This window comes from Hydractinia symbiolongicarpus, chromosome 7 (assembly GCF_029227915.1).
Source record: "Hydractinia symbiolongicarpus strain clone_291-10 chromosome 7, HSymV2.1, whole genome shotgun sequence".
Taxonomy (NCBI): domain Eukaryota; kingdom Metazoa; phylum Cnidaria; class Hydrozoa; order Anthoathecata; family Hydractiniidae; genus Hydractinia; species Hydractinia symbiolongicarpus.
The window spans coordinates 10,843,604-10,860,745 of NC_079881.1; the positions used below are offsets into that span (position 1 = coordinate 10,843,604).

Sequence of the window (17,142 nt, forward strand, 5' to 3'; positions counted from 1 at the left end):
ATAACCTTTTGAAGGAAGGTTAATTTTCGCGAAAGAGATAGGAAAACGAGGAAAAGGAGAAGAGAAAATATATGAAGATTAATCTCTTTCGTCATAATTTTTAAACACTTGATAAGCGAAATGAAGAACTGAATCAGAGAAAAGATCTTGTGAAAAAAATATCTCATCACGAAAATAACTTCTCTTTATAAATAGATACAATTTAAATATACTAATTTAAGCAAATAGTAGTTTCCTTAAAGAAAAGATTAAGATAAGAAATTATAATTTCCTTTGTAGGCTTTTATGCTCTGTGTTCAACTATTTTACTTTTACAAATTGGTGTATTCGGACCCCACATAAAACCACGTACTTCACAAATCTCTTCTGCTGGTTTTGTTAGATCAAAGTCTTCGCAGTCTCTTGCAGTTTGGCAATGTTTTTTTCCACCAATAGATGTGCGTATGTAGCAATAAGTCAGCTGGTTCATTTTGCATTGTCTCCAACAAGCTTTCTACAACGAAAAAAAATAAAATGCTTTTCATACATAAGATTATGTTGTCAGGACGTCTTTCCTGATTTCCAATATTTTTGCATAGACCATGCATAGAATTTTGATTTTGCGTTGAGAACTCGGAAATGTAAACAATACACCTCATAAAATAAATCATTCTATTTAAAAAGCGAAATGAAAATTAATGATTTTTCTCTAAAAAGAGAGTTCCGTAAACTTTCGTACACCAAGTCATCTTTATACATTAAAAAATTAACACTTAAACCCTAATGCTCAAATTAAACAACTTCTTTCTTTGAAACAGCACCAGTGAGGATTTCAACTGATAGCTGTGAAAAAACTGATAGTAATAGAAACTTCACTACCAATATTTCAAGGCTGTGACATAAAGAAGATGCTCTCTTTAAAGGCTGACTAAATACTGTATCCAGATTGATTATATATAAACAAATGATCTGTGTATTTACCTGTGGTTCTCCAGCATAAATTACCTTGCAGCCGTAGGAATACATTCCATTGCATTTAGCAGGATAATCATACGTGCAAAAACCGTGTTTGGTTGCCATTTCATCAAAACTTACAACGCCTTCTTGGTTATCCATATTGGTAATTTTACTTAAACTTTCATCATTATTTGCAAGATATTGTTCAATTAAGGTTGGATTTTCTGCAGTTGTCGAGAGAATTGTTGTGAATGCAAATACGAGAGAAATATATTTTGCCATCGTTTTCTAAACAGCCATATTGATTTTAAAAGCTAGTACAGGTAAATAAGAATTATTTCACTTTAAACTCTGGTAATATTTAAATTGTGGCGTTTTTTGGGTTTTAATTTACAACTGAATCGTATCAGTGACTATAATTATTCAGGCAGTGCCAGTTTTTGTTGTCAGCTTGTAAACAGCTCACTTTTAGCTATTTTCTATCGATTGTGGCATTTTTACAGTTTTCGTATCTTAAATATGAAGTTTAAATGCATTATTACTAGTAAATAAACATTATACTTCGGAAGACACTTTTTAAAAGCAGTATTTATAGAAAATGAATAAGCTTTTATTCTGTTTTATCAATTATAAGGAAATAAAATTAAACAGTTTGATTTTGTAAGAATCTAAATCGAACCTGAAAGAATTATGTAAATTGTGTAGTTTTGAATCGCGAGTGAAAAATCCTCAAGAACCTTACCTATGTAGTTTCTCTAGTAGATTCTTCACTCTGTTATACTCAACTTAAGCTTATCTTTAAAATAATAATTATCAAAATTTCTAAAATAAATATCTTAAACTTGAACTGGTTAGCTTTAATTAAGGGAAGTGAAGCAATATCAAAGATTAAAGAAACATTGTTTACTTTTCACATTTTTATTTTTGTTTTTTGTGGATCCGATATTGAATAATCACGAGGAGGGGTCGAGTAAAAACGTTATTAACCGCGCAATGTTTTTATTAAGGATATTGTCTCAAGTTTGTGAAGGGTTATGGGATGGGACGGTCAGATTCTTCGGGTAGTTAACATTTGATATATACTATGTCAGGCCCTACTATAAAAAAAGACCAAAATAGTCCATATATAAGGCTTCAGGCCTTGGCTTTTTACTTTAAAAACGGTGTCGCAGCGCATCTCTACAATATCATTATCGGACCCATTAGGATAACAATTTTAAAGAACTTAAGAATAAATTATTTCTACTTATATAATTTTTAATCCTTTCATAAGCCAGGAAATTGATAATAGATAAAGTGATAATAGATACACCCTCTAAAATCAAAGCAACAAGTCTCAAAGAGTAGTAACTTTCGACAGTTTTTACAAAGTCGTAAAGAATGATCACATTGGTAAAAAAACATTTTCAAACTGTAAACTAATTTCATAAAATTGATACACGCAAGAATTAAACACACCAGAAATTATTAACAACATTCACAAATACATTAGATTTAAATCGAATTCTAGGTTTTGTTAATTGGCTGGATATACGTGGATATTCCAAATTGAGAAATAACTTTTTTATTAGGTAGTGTACTAACAATTTTCGAAGATGGTGTAAATGCTGTTAACTGTACTTTTATTTTGTCGTTTAGGCTAGCCCGATATATTGGACACTTTACTTTTAACAAAGATAAAATTTAATTGATTTAAAAACGAACAATAATCATAATTTGATATAAATTACAAAAAACAAATTCATTAATTTTTAAAAACTTCAAAGCCCATAACACGTAACACTATTCATCAGCGTGAACGGATGCACGAGGCTATAATTAGATAGAAAAGGCATGTGCTTCTAAACTGATTGGCAGATGTTACTAGAGCTTCAATTATTCTTTAGCGTCCGCAATTCCTTCTTCAGTGATAGCATACGTTGCTTCATTCTCAGGAAGATCCGGACTAAATTAAACATTAAATAACTAGTGAAATTGGTTTTATGTGCTAAGATAATTTTCCTATGTTAAGATTAACACCAGGCCAGCAAAAGCTTATAATACCTAGCAAATAAAAATCCTAATTCAAGTCAAAAACTACAACTAAGATGAATTAGGGTAAACTAGGGCGTCTAATTTTTCTTTGGTCTACGTCCCGACTAACAAATTTTCCACTGGTTAATTTTTGTTTGGCAGCAGAAAAGTCAATTCAGAAAAGTTTCAAAGGGGTACAGCCGCTGTTAAAAATCTATTAATTGCTTTCAAATTGAAGAGTTTTCCTGTAGTAGTATTTACAATCTTATTCCAGAAAAATATTAAACCAAAATAGCTAAACCTTTTTTAATTTAACCTTCAGTCACATTTTTAATTTTATTTTTGCCAATTACCTGTCGTATATCTTTGCGATACGTAATTCACCTCTGCCCTTTCTCAAAGATATTCTTGTAGTTGACGCATGCGCCAGTATGTGGCCACCGATTGGTTTCTTTGGGTCAGCTTGGAATCTTAATAAATAGATGAAATATAAGGTAACGTAGTATTTCAAGAAATTTTTAATCTTTGTATTAAAAATTTTAACTATTTAAGTCTAACTTTTAGGGTATTTTTAGTGAAATAATTCGGTGAAATTGGTGAGTTTTAACTAATTGTATCTTTTTTCACATATTATATGAAAAAAGATACAATCCACTTTTTAGTTATAGAAAGAAACAAAAAGAATATATTCTGAATGCATGCTCCTTTAAAACAATATCAAAATCACTTACGACATCGTTGCTTTAGGATTGGACATGAAAAGAAAGGGATAAATAGTGAAAGCATGGATAATAAAAGTAAAATAATATTAAAAAAGCGATTTTCGAAAAAACATGTTTCTGACATACCTGAAACGTTTTACAAAATAAATAGCACAGAAAATTTTATAATCTATGGATCTAGATAACCAGACATTTCATTTAAATTGGAGCATTTCTGGAAAACTTAGGGCGTGGCACTTACACAAAAAATAAATCATATTTCCATATCATCAAAAAGTGAGTTCTGTTAAATTTTAAATCTAAACATTACTGTCACGTAAAGTCACGTAAGAACTATACCCTAATGCAGAGGGAAAGGGAAGGGAAATAAAAACTAATCGAGGATAATCGAATTTATTTACACATGTTTTTTAGATATATAAGAACATCGAGATTCTAAACAGGCTGGTCATAATTCTTACTTCTCTATTGTTCTGGACAATAGATCTATTTTTCGAAACAACAGAATGGATTCGTGATGGCCAGAGGGAAAATAAATGTTAACTGCTATTATGACACATCTTCTCTTTTCAATCACAGTTACAATTGGGAAAGCAGAACAGATTTTTTATTTCTTGCTTATGTGCTTTTAACCAGCATATTCTATGAAATTCTGTCTATAATCTTGAAATAAACCGAATAGTAATCATTATACTATATAAGATTTTATTGAATGAGAAAGTAGAGAACAAACCTCCAGGATCTGACGTCATCTAAAATAAAAAAAATCATTTATCATTAAAAGGCACTGGGTTTTAAAATTCATGTTCCCGATATGAGCGCTTATCCGAATATGGCTCGTTTTAGGGGACTTAATCGATACACAACGATCAGTCTTCTACAGTGTGTTATTTCTCAGACTCTGTGTAACATAATAACGTGAATTTAACAAAATTTACTCATGTTGCGAAGGTTAAATAAATACATACATAGTTGGGTTGATTTTGTTTCTGTTATTCCGTTTTAAAACTGTACCTACAAACTACTTTTTATTTTTATTATTTACGATTTTCACTAACCCATCGGTTTGTACTAACCCACACAAAATATAGGAAAACATAGAAATAATAAAAAACTTTGTTACAAGAAATTTTTGCGGACAGGGGTTCATAAAATATACATAATTTTACTGCCATTTGTACACAAGTATTAGGAAGAACATTTGTACTGTTAACGAATATAGATAGTACACAAAAAAAAAAAAAAAAAAAAGTACAGTATATTTTACCTGGTTGGTAATAAAGACTGCCACGTTATATTCTAAATAAAGTCAGCAACAAAGTAAAAGACAATTTACCTTATTCCATAAAATCAACGAGGCACAAAATAACAATCAAAAAATTAACACGAAGGAAATTAACGCGAAGGCCTAGAAACAGCTTATAAGAAAGAATTTACTTAACGCAATTTAGCTCAATAGACTTACAAAAAGCATTAAAATAACGCGAATTAAGAATATATTTGTTAATTTTCCTTGTTTTCTTCAAAACTTTGACAGTATCAGACGCCCAGTTACTTGCATTAATCACTAGGTAAGTGAACTTTATAAGGACGATACTAATCCTTTTGGCGTCGATCAATTAAGGAGAACGAAGTATATGCGTGTGGGAAGGCTTTATATTGCGATTGTTAGAAAAATATATGGTTACACTTTAATTACAGGTTACTAGTAACAATATTAACGTAACACTTTATTAACATTACATTTTATTAACGCAAATTTTTGAAATTCGCGTTAATTTTGTGTCTTGTTCATCTGGAATACTTTCTATCTTTGTTCTATCAACCATATCGTGGCATCACACTAATTTATTATCTTCAAGGGAAATAAATACGATAATACATTAACATACCGTAAAACATTTTACAATAATCAAATCACACCTTCGGAAATTTTCTGAAGCTTTGATAACATTTGCGCAAGTTTCTGTTGTCGATCGGCAAGCTCGCCTCGACCACAGAAGTCCACACGAAACAATGCCATTATAGAATCAATGATCTAAAATTATACATGTTATATGCATTAGGTTTTTAGAAAGTTACAAATATAATGTAAAAATAAAAAACATAGCATTTCTATGTATTATATTTTTCGTTCAGTCCGCACTACATCTCAAAAAATGTAAATAAGTTATTAAAAATGACAGCCTGACGAAACCTTGCATACCAACAATTTAAACACTCCAGCTTCTTCGTGAAATTTCGCAGATACCTGCTCCAACACTTCGAATTGTTGTTCACTTGTGTATGCTCGACAAAATACAACATTACCCAGCATGGCATCATGGTCTAAGTTATAACGATCTGCTATGGAACGTAATCTATTTGGACGAAATGTGTTTTCAGTGTCAATAAACATGACTTTACCACCAGGATAACCATTTTCGCCTGGTAATTGAGCAGTTACTAAAAAACACACCATTTTTGTTAATCAATGGCAATATGCTCTTATATAAATACTTTTAATACCTTGTTTTATAATTCTTGCTGTAAAATGACTGCGCATTGACAATAATTTTGCTTTAATTCATGCATTTCATCCCCATATACTACTCGATATAATACAATTATAAGCAATCTTGCGTTTAAGCATGGTTAAAGTTTTTTATTGCGATTTGCGTTTGCAACCTGTCTTAATCTCGAACAAGGATAATAAAAAATGGCATATGTACGCCTAGTAGTTTGTAAGAACTGACTATTGTTGGGCTAAACCAGCCATAGTAACAAATTTTCAACAAAATGTTGTAGTATATGATGAAACATAGATAAGAATTAAAGATGAAAATGTGACATGATAAATTCGGCCTATGATTTATGTCTATTTCTTAAAAACGACAAAAAAATGAATGTCACATGCTCCCTTTTCATAAAAAATGAGCACTTCTTAGCAACACCATTATAGGGAACTTTGCAACCTCATTCCCACAGCATTTTACCTTTCTAATAAACGGCCCATGGGAAAAAAGACACTGAGAACGAGGGTGTGAATTTTCAAATTTAATCACCCTGTTAATTTATTATTTTTTACACTAAATATCACATTATAACGGCGCTATATGAATAATTCATTACCTACCACAAAGCGTATGAGACAACTGTGTTTTCCCTGTTCTAAATTCTAAAGAAAAATGATTACAATAATTACAAAAATAAACTTCAGTGATAAAAAAATAAAATTATTATATTTATTCCGCACATTAAAATAGCAGAAACTCGTTCAGTTATTAGCTATGTGAAGAAATAAAATAACCCACATTCTTTTTGATCAAGTTAAATTTGATCTAGAATTCAACCAAATTTTAAAATGATACTGTTTTTAAGAAGGTTTGTGCATGTGACAATGAATTCTTCAAATCAACAGGGTTTGATTAAATTTAAAATGTTAAATCTCACCTCCAAATGCTTCAGTGATTGACATACTTTCTATGCCACCTAAAGAGAATTTGCAGGTAGCACATGTTTGAAGATGGAATAATAATAAAATTTCACGAGTTTTGATTTTCGTTTTATATATTATATATTAAATATATTACAAGCCTATTCTTAAAAAACACATTGCAAAAAAAAGTATACTTTTAGCATCATGTTGTCTTCTTTGTGTGAACAGAATTGCACTATTTTCAACCTTGAAATCTTCACGAATTATAGTCATTTCTTAATTTTTTCGTGGGCATTTAAATTTTGCGACTAATATCTTTAGTAACACTTTGCGGGTACATAATTTCGCGAAATTGACCAAAATCCGGAAAAATAATATCTGCGAAGATAGAGTGACTTTAATTTATTTTATTTTTAAAAAGCTATATTTTATTTTTAAAAAGTTATACGCATTCTTTAAAGACTTTTTGTTTTAAATAGTTTTCAGAGATTTTAGAATTCCAAAAGAAACCTTCCAAAAACGCGAGAAAAAAGTCGTGTTATGGAAACACGAAATGTGATAAATAAAGGACAGGTTGCCCTTGGATTTATTATCCACGGGATTACCAACTAGTAGATACTCAATAAAAACCGGTCTTAATAAAAACCGACCATAGTAGTTTTAAAAAAGTCAAATAAAATAACCCACAAAATCTTGTTTTTTATAGTGAAAGCGTAATAACAAATGTTTTACTTTGCCCCTCAAAATTGCATAAACCTGTGATTATCCTTACCCATTTCCTCTCGAACTGTAAAAACTATTTGCCCCAAATTTCTTAGCTCTAATTATTGCAACTCTTTATCGGACCAACACTTAAAGTTAGGGAAAGTGAGAGCCTACAAGTTGTATTTATAATTATTACTTTTCTGCATGAGTAAACTTCCTATTAACCTTCGTGTGAAGGTATTCTTGCATTTGTATGTCGCGGGTTTGTACAAAAAAACAAATTCCCCTGCCATTTTGTTCTTGTTTTGCGAGTATATTCGCAGATTAAATAAAGTCATGAGGGTACACTTTTTTCAAATCCAGTCATAAATATATTTGACCTGCAAATTTGGTCAGAAAATAATACAGGGGATTACTACTTGTGCAATATTAACTTCTTACATTTTAAATTTACATTAGAAAAAAAATGAACGTACCTCCAAGAAGTTTGCTAAAAAGAACAATTTTTGAAATTTGAAGATATGGCTTGGTATGGCATTTCAACAATTTAGTATAAAATAAAGAATTGTTTGTGAATTACTTACTCTAATTCTTGACTACCAGTTGTTATTCTGAAACATTGCTTTCTAACTTCACTGTACTCTAACGCTGTGTAAAACCCAGAACTCTGAAAATATTAAAATTAGAAAATTTCTATAACGTTAAGTTCCGAATCTTTCGCGAGTTGGCTAAAAAATATTTTTTTTGGCGAAAATAAAATATCATGAATATAGAAAAAAAACTGAATTCAGAAGATAGTAGGCAACAATCCTCAACTTATCTTGCATTAAATATTAAACCACTAGCTTAATTTTATCCTTTGTGGCATTTAATTTTTATAAACATTGTTTGCGTAAGACATAAAAAAATTTAAAAAAAAGAGAGGTCAAAATCATTTCCGAAATAAACATCCTCAAAACGACCTTAAACTCGCCAAAGCAACGAAGGTTTCTACTCGCGAGGGTGTCTAATTTTAAAGTAGCTACTCTATGTAGAAATGTACGCTATATTATCCTTATAACTTGCATGTAAGTACTCCAATAAACTTCACTTACTACAATCTTTTGTATAGCTTCTTTGATTTTGTCAACTTTTGCTTCAGATATTCCTTTTATTTGCAACAGTTTTCTTTTTGTTGTCATTTGAACGCCCTAAAAAAATGTTGCATATTTTCATTGGGTAGTTGCATTATTAACAAGACGGTTATAACGCTCTATTAATACCTTTATTGTACATATCCCTACTGATTTTAACTTTTTGATGTCCGCTGCATTCTAAAAAATTTAAAGGGGTGAATTATTGTTAGGTAAGCATTAAGGATATATCAAGGATATATACCCCTGTAGGAGAATCCCAAAACGGAATCTGAATTAAATAATACTAAAAAATATCAAACGCACGTTTATCAACGGATGATTTCCAGGTTTGTCAGAAGGTTCAATGTGTTTTTTATTATAAGTAAAATATCTATTACTTACAATACCATGATTTTGCAGCATTTCTATATCTTGGAAGAATACTTCCTCTTCTTCATCATCTTCTTCCTGACTTAGTGCTTCGACAGCATCTGCGTTGACAACTTGATCCAAAGACATTTTTATACAAGGTTCTAAATTATTGGAATATTCGGATTGACTGTTCGAATCGACTGTTCGAATTTACTGTTTGCTCTAAAAATGCATTTTTATTTTACCTGATTTATTGTGAAAAAATCTCGCAGAAATTTAATTTTTGCAGATGATCAAAAAAGTGGATATATACTTAGCGATTAAAAAAATACTTAGAGTTTTTGCAATTTAATTTTCCTGTGAAAATTTTTGACAATAAATGGTTCCATTTAAGCGGAACCTTAACTAATAAAAAATGTCCCTGGAGGGATTCGAATGTTATTGAGAACTTGGTTAAAGAAAGCAACATTTCAATCATTCCCACAGTGACTTTCATAATAATACCTTAAGTTGTTAATTTCCAAAACTTGCATCAATAAATCTAACTACGCAAAGAATCTCCAAAAAGTCGATTCGTCAAAAGTAACAGATTTGCGAAAAAATTCTTTGCAAAAAACTTTAAATGCTCCATTCGCTGAGAAAAATATCCGCTAAATATCTTAACATTTTTTGGCGGTCGGGAAAATTAATCAAACTACGATACTACACGCGAGTTAAAGATATTTTAATATGTCAAACAGCCAATGCAAAAAAAATATAATCCTTGAAAATGTTTAAATGTCGTACGTATTAGAATAGACGACTGTCACAACCTTGGGTTAACTCCAAAATGGTTTCTGTTAGACAATATACTCATTTCATTTCACATTTGTGAATCTTTAGCAACCACAAAATGTTCATGAAAACGTATAGTTGGCTCTTTTTAATTCGAATCTTTATTATTTAAATCTTTCTAAGATTCAAACGAATTCTAAGCCATCGTCAATTTTCCTTAAATACTCTTCAAATTTACTTTTTATTTGAATCTCTGTAATTTGAAAACTTCTCGAATTTTCTGAGTTTGAACTAACCGTTAACAATTTCGAATGCTTTTTTTTCGAAATTCGAATTTCTGTTTGAATGTTTTGATTGTTTGTAAATGCACGTCTTTTGTATGAAGTTTGATCATTCTCTATGGTTTGATAAACTGCGTTTTATTTCTCGTTAAAAATAGCTAAACGACCACAACGATCAAAAGCTTGAGACAGAGTACAAAGCTTTGCTGGGGCTAGAGAAAGAGAAGTCCAATAAAGAAGTGGCACAATCATTTGGTATCTCGCTTAATACGCTATTGACCTGAAAAATGCAAGAAAAAGGTTTTTGATGTTTATAAAAATGGGAAAGCTAAAGCCAAACGAATGAGTTAATAAAGCAGTATTGAAATGGTTCACACCATTTAATACTGCTTTATACTTCGAGCTAAAAATGTTCCTATAACTTATCAAGAAAAAGACCTCTCCTGACATCGAGGCGGACGGCGTTAAAGTAAGCGCTAGCGACAAACCCTGGGCACGAGGATGCGGATTTAAATCAGTTACGGAAGAGATGACAGCTCTCTTGCTTAAAACAACACAATCTTATATTCACCTAAAAACATCTTCAATGCTGATAAAGCTGGTTTTATCGCTGGCTTTAACATAAGAGCTTTTACTTAAGGAAAGAAAAGTGTGGTAGTGGGATGCATAACCAAGTTCGATTGACCGGAATGGTAGCGAGAAGTGCAAAAAGTGAAAGACTGTCAGGGTTTTCTATTGGGAAATCAGATAATCCAAGATGTTACAAAAGTGTTAAAAGTATTCCGTTGGAACACTTTTACCACTTGGATGTCGATCCAAGTGGCTTGTGAAATACCGGTAAAAACCGTTAAAAACGAAAACAAATGATACTTTACTTCGTCGCACAATAGTTTTTCGCAACAAAAGTAAAATAATAAACAACATATTTACTTTTGAAGATTTGTTATCAAGGTCATAAAACAGCAAAGAAATAGAACTTGACAAAAATTATACAACTACACCCTGATAAATTTATTGCCACTGTGGTGTTCGTACAAAGTTTTTTGTCAGCTGGAGAAAGAAAACGCATGATATTTTTTTATTAAAGTTTTGCTTTAAGTTAGGTTGGATAAAGAAAGTTGTTGTGCTTGTCAATACGAATTTTCGAATTAAAAGCAGATTGGAAGTGGAATAAGCTGCACTTTTTAAATCAACGATTTTAGCTTAAAGAATGGTTTACTTTACAAGACCTCAAAAATACTATTTTCTGGTGAACTTTGTTTATCGATGGATGTTTTTAGGTGGAATTTTGTAATGTTTATAATGTGTTTTTAGTTAGATAAATTGTGCAGCACTATTTTTGAACTAGTAAGATAAAAAATCAATAAGCTATAAACTTTTGTTAGTTATATAAAAACGGACAATGGCTTATTCACATAAAAAATATACTTTATATTTTATAAAATATAATTTTATGTTGTCTTGTATAAATTTTATTCTGACTTTTTTTTCTCACACAGGGTTTCATAAAACGGTGCTCCTATTCGGCTGCTCAACAAAAATCTATTAAAATATGCTCCCCAGCGTTGAGAGAAGCCATGCGGTACACAAAACTTTGTAGTTCTTAAAAAAATGCCTGCATAGAGGGTTAAAACACATAAGACTTTTTTCAAAGCGTGCAGAAATTTTGACCTCAACATTGTGTGCAAACCTGTCACTATGAAACATATAATTTTAAGTAAACTAGCTTTAAATCTCAGTATGAAACTGGCTAATATATGGACCTGTCGCTGCTTGGTTTTCCTCATATTGGCTTTAATGTATTTTTAAAATGGAATTTTATGCGCTAAGTAAAAAACGCCCTTAAACGCCTTACGTTTTTTAACGCTATTCTTAGTGACTTTGTAAAAATGGACTCTTTAAATTCCTATATCCGCCCCTGTGTAAACTGTAAAAATTTTTATACATATTTATGCCTTGTTGGTCTAATGGCTATGACACTCTTACAAATGAAAGATTCTGGTTCAAATCCTGGCCAGGGCTAGGAAAACATAATTATCTTACAGCAAACAAGTAATAATGAGTATATGATATGTATAGCTAGAGCTAGCTATTGTGGGAGGATAATTGGTATTCTTTGAATTGTAAGTGTAGTGTTCAATACATTCATCACTTCATTTATAGAGCACAAAAATGCCATGTCAAGAAAAGTCAGATATATGTACTTGTTTGTCTTGCGATGTCTTTTGTACTTAGCTAATGCCTTTATAATTTTCCTAAGAAATAATTAAGCTGTTAACTTACTTGGCTCCTAAACTTGACTATAGTACTAGTATATATATATAGGATATTCCATTTTTGGGCAGCTAAGTAGAAATCACCACTAGGTTTGTATAAAAAATGTTGGTGTAGAAAAAAAGAATAAACAAAAACAAAAGAACAAAAGATTACATACTACTTTCAACAACAACAACAACAACAACAACAACAACAACAACAACGTTGTAAAATTTGCGAAACATTTAACTATTTTTAAACATTCGCGCCAGACTATTTGACATATATCAAAATATCAAAACAAAGTAATTGTCTTATTTTTTATTTTGCTTCCCGTCTATGCGGCACTATCAAACATGGCACCCGAAGATACGGTGACTTGAAGGAATTTATTTTTTTAAATTTAATTTTACTGTCTGCGGTATAGTTAGACGCAAATATTTTTAAATCTCCCAGGTTGACTAGCTTGCTAAGCCGATTAAGTGATTTGCAATGTACAAAATAGGTATTCGTGTTGTATATACGACAAAATCAGTATAATAGCCTGTCTGTTGTTTGTTGTTGTCAAGTGAGAAAAAGTGGGACCTGTCAGTGAGTGAAACACCAGCAGCTATGTAGCTGGCTAAGAGAAAACTGGCTTGAAAACACAAATTTGTGTTGCATGTGCATACATACTAATATAGGCCTCCTAGTGTTTCTTGAAACACCAGCAAACCTGATGCCTACGCAAAAAAGCATACATAGCTATACACAGCATACAAAAGTGTGTTTAAGCGCCAACTCGCATTGCAGTGTCACATTTTTTTTAGTTTTTGTAGAGATATTTTTTATTCCTTAACCCAATCCTTGACCAAATGTAACACATCAACAAACATTTTTTCTTGCTATATATAGCTAGCAAGCTAATGGTGCCAATAAGCCGCAAACACACGCATATGCGGGAGACTTTTTGAATAATATTGGCGGTTGTCCCCCGAAACTGCCCGCACTCGCCCGGAACATTCTCAAAATGCAATTCCTTGTAACAAACCATGCAGACGATAGTTGGGAAGAAGGCGCTTGAAGAGAAAGGAGTTAATAAAGTTTATATATAAGTTTTTTATAAAGTAAAATTTATCGAAAATCATAAAAAACAGTTCTTTTAAGAACTTCACTACCACATAGTAAGTTTATTTTGATTTTTGTAGTTTTTTGGAATCATATTAGTGTCTGTTTTTTTGGGGCCATTGATCAGGCCTATGCGGGGTTTTTCGAGGAATACTTGAATTTTTTCAAAACGCCAAACTCGCCCGAAAACGCCTGTACTTTTTACTGCGTATGCAGCTTATCGGCACTCTCGTAGCAAGCTGGCTGGCTAGCTACACACAAACCACAATAGTCCTTGATGCATTTTTTTGATAATCATTGGTTTCACGACTAAACGGAAAATTAACATTTACACCAAAGAATGTATTATTAGGGTCTGCGTGCATATACTCAAGCTGCAACAAGAAACAGCAGTGTGACGTTGGTGGATGGATGGGTTTTCAAGGTTGGCGTTTCTTCCAGATGTGCACATTTTACAAGGCTAGCCTCACAAATATCGTGGGATATACCCTGTCTATTATTTCCAGGAGAGACCATGGCTTAGACGGATAGTCCTAGAGTATTTAATACGCAGACTCAATTAGGGCTCGCACCCATGTTAAATCGCTGTCGAGAGGAATTGAACCCTGGTGTCCCGCATAGAGTACGAGAGCTATAACCACTAATCTACGTTTCAAGAAAGACACATCTAATTGACGTTTTTTGTGGCAACTTCAGAATGTACACTGCCCTCTTATCAGGTAAATTTAATTAGAAACAAACAGTGTGGCGCCGTAGTTTAGTGATTATATTTCATACCCTTTGTGCGGGAGACTGAGGTTTGATTCCCCTTGGCAGCGATTCACCATGGGCTGGTGAATATTACCATAGCCCTGGGTTAACCCAAGCCATGTGAGGCAAATTGGGAAAATGGCACATTGTGTGGGCTGTTGTCTAGTGGAGCGCAGACCCTGATTGGGTCTGCGTAGCTCAAAATAAGCATTAAATGCTCTAGGACCCCTCATCTAAGCCATGGCCCCTCCTGGAAATAATGGACAGGGTATATTCATCGATAATTGTAAGACTAGCCATGTAAAATGTGCACATCTATCTATCTAAAAGAAAATGTTTAACATCCATTGATTTATATATTTATTGTAAAAAGCAAGCTACGTGTTTAAAATATTTTGATCCATTCTCAATTAAGTGGCCTTAAAAAGTTTTGAATTAAAATGTGTGAAATTTTATGCTCAATTTTATCCCCATTTTTTAAATTACTTAGTATCATCCCTGTTAAAAATTGTATTTCTGTTTTGTTCTTAACCTTCAAAATGCGATCTCATATGATTTTTAATTTTTCTCCATATCTGTCAAGTGGAACTTTGCGAAGCTTAACTATTGCTGTATTCTCCAGTCTTTTTCAGGAGAGGCGTGCGATCGCACGGGAACGCCTTGGCACACGCCTAAACCGTTTCAGGTGTGTGATTAATCGCACGTCTGAAAAACAAATATTGAGTTTCCAAAATCCACCTTTAAAATCCATTTTATAGCGTGCGATGGCAGCCCTTGAAAGAATTTTTGGAGATAGTCCTGGTCTTTTTAATTCACGAGCAAGCCTATTGATAGCCAACCTGACCATCCTAGCTAATTCACTGACTCCTGACTTAGTTAAAAGAACTACGTAGACATAAATCTCTTTTGCCTGGCCCTTTCGTCGTTGGTAACCAGGTCTTGCACAAGAAATCCAGCCATGCGGTCCTTAACTAATGCGGAGATGAATGCCGATGGAGCACGGATGAAGCAAGTCCGCAAAACTGCACTTACAGGCGGAATAGACATTTCATCATGGATTTAATTATAGATAATTTCTTCAGGTCCGAATTTAATGGATTTTTTCTTTATGCCTGTAAAAAGAAACCCATATGCGGTGGAAATTTTTTTGAAGTTTTAAGCCACATGGATAAAGATTTTTTTAGCTTGAAAACAAAGCATATTTTTGCCTATTTGCTTGTGATGACCTGAAAAGTGAACAATAAATATAAAAAATGACAGTATAGTCATGCATACTATTTCAGACATGTAGAAATGGAAGTTAAGATTGAGAGAGTCACTATACCAGTAGACGCTCGATCATTGTGTTTGGGGTTTGCGATTTAAAACGTCCCCCACTTTTCTACCGCAAAATGAATGCGCAACAAAAAAATACTCTTGGAGCCTGTGCTGTATGCGTAACATTCTTTGCATGTGCGCTTTACATGGCACGTGTTACTTGATTTACACGTGCGAATCATCGCACACCTACTCAAGTATTCCTGAAAAAGACTAAGTCTCGAACGTTTAAGACTGTTGTACTTTTTTAGATATCAGTGTGCATTTAATGATAGTTGTGCATTTAATGACGAATGACTCTCTTAATTAAGGTTGTTTTGTTGCAGTTATATACTGCTTTGATGCATGTATGTGAGTTTTATTATGTTGCTCAATGACCTTGTGTCTACCTAAGTAGTAGTAGTATTTATTTGCTGCTTAGATTGTACAGTATATGATATATAAATATATAAATGTATATAAAGTTGTATGTTAATAATAATACAATACAAGCTATAGCAGTCAGGAGACCGACCACTACCAAAAGCTAATCTAAGGAGGCCACCTTTAGGTATAGTTTAAAAACAAGGAACCTTTGTGTATATTTTGTTTACACATGAACTTAATTGCTTCCTATTTTTATTATCATGCAAAAACCATAAAAATAAGATTTGAAGAAGTCTTAGAAAACTAAAAAGAAAAAAAAAAGAACAATTGAAAACTAGTACATTTAATCTATTATATATTTTCCTTTTTCATAGAGAAGCTAAACCTATTTTTTTTAAATTTGCAGACCCCATCAAGAAAAAAATTGATAAATAAATAAAATGATAAGCTGATTGGTAACAAGTTTTATACAAAAAATACAGTTTTATCAATGATGAAAAAGTATCCCCAAGCGAGACCTAACAATATTACGCTTTGTTAAATTGGATAAAAGATTAGAAAAACCAATTAACTTTTGATTCAAGATGATATTGTCATGATTAAATGTTTGAATTTTCGTTAATCATGAAGACCAATCTCATCGTTGCTCATGTACACCACTCTTTTTACCAATGGGACTTTTTCGCAATAATGTGTGTATGTGCACAGCAGGCCTATCAATAAGCCAAAAAACACACATGCGATAAATCGCTTGTCAAAAGCTGGGATAATTTTGCTTGCGTTTTTTTTTATTTAAAAGGCAACCATACAGGCCTTAAATTTTAAACCTGACAATTGTAAGATTGTTACTTTTAACATCCTCATAAAAAAACGTCATGATCACGCACATTGGAGTTACATCATTTTGGTTTTATTATAAAAAAATTAACAAACAAAAGCCTATTTAAAGCCAACCTGTCCATCCTAGCTAAGCCACCAATATTATCAACACCAGCCTCTTCATAGTTGCT

At 32.2% G+C, this 17,142-nt stretch overlaps 1 protein-coding gene across 1 annotated transcript; it reads right to left on the reverse strand.

Annotated features, from left to right (window-relative positions):
* Positions 1-145: 145 nt before the first annotated feature.
* LOC130649565 (meiotic recombination protein DMC1/LIM15 homolog) lies at positions 146-12,939 on the reverse strand. Its single transcript, XM_057455861.1, has 17 exons — positions 12,771-12,939; positions 9,312-9,442; positions 9,057-9,107; positions 8,889-8,984; positions 8,379-8,461; positions 8,271-8,284; positions 7,104-7,142; positions 6,787-6,828; positions 5,878-6,116; positions 5,595-5,709; positions 4,939-4,970; positions 4,405-4,423; positions 3,681-3,690; positions 3,303-3,419; positions 1,679-2,881; positions 961-1,224; positions 146-493 (listed from the first exon to the last, which is right to left on the reverse strand). Exons 1-15 carry the CDS (start codon positions 12,835-12,837, stop codon positions 2,812-2,814), a joined length of 1,125 nt encoding a protein of 374 aa, XP_057311844.1. The 5' UTR covers positions 12,838-12,939; the 3' UTR covers positions 146-493; positions 961-1,224; positions 1,679-2,811.
* Positions 12,940-17,142: the final 4,203 nt, after the last annotated feature.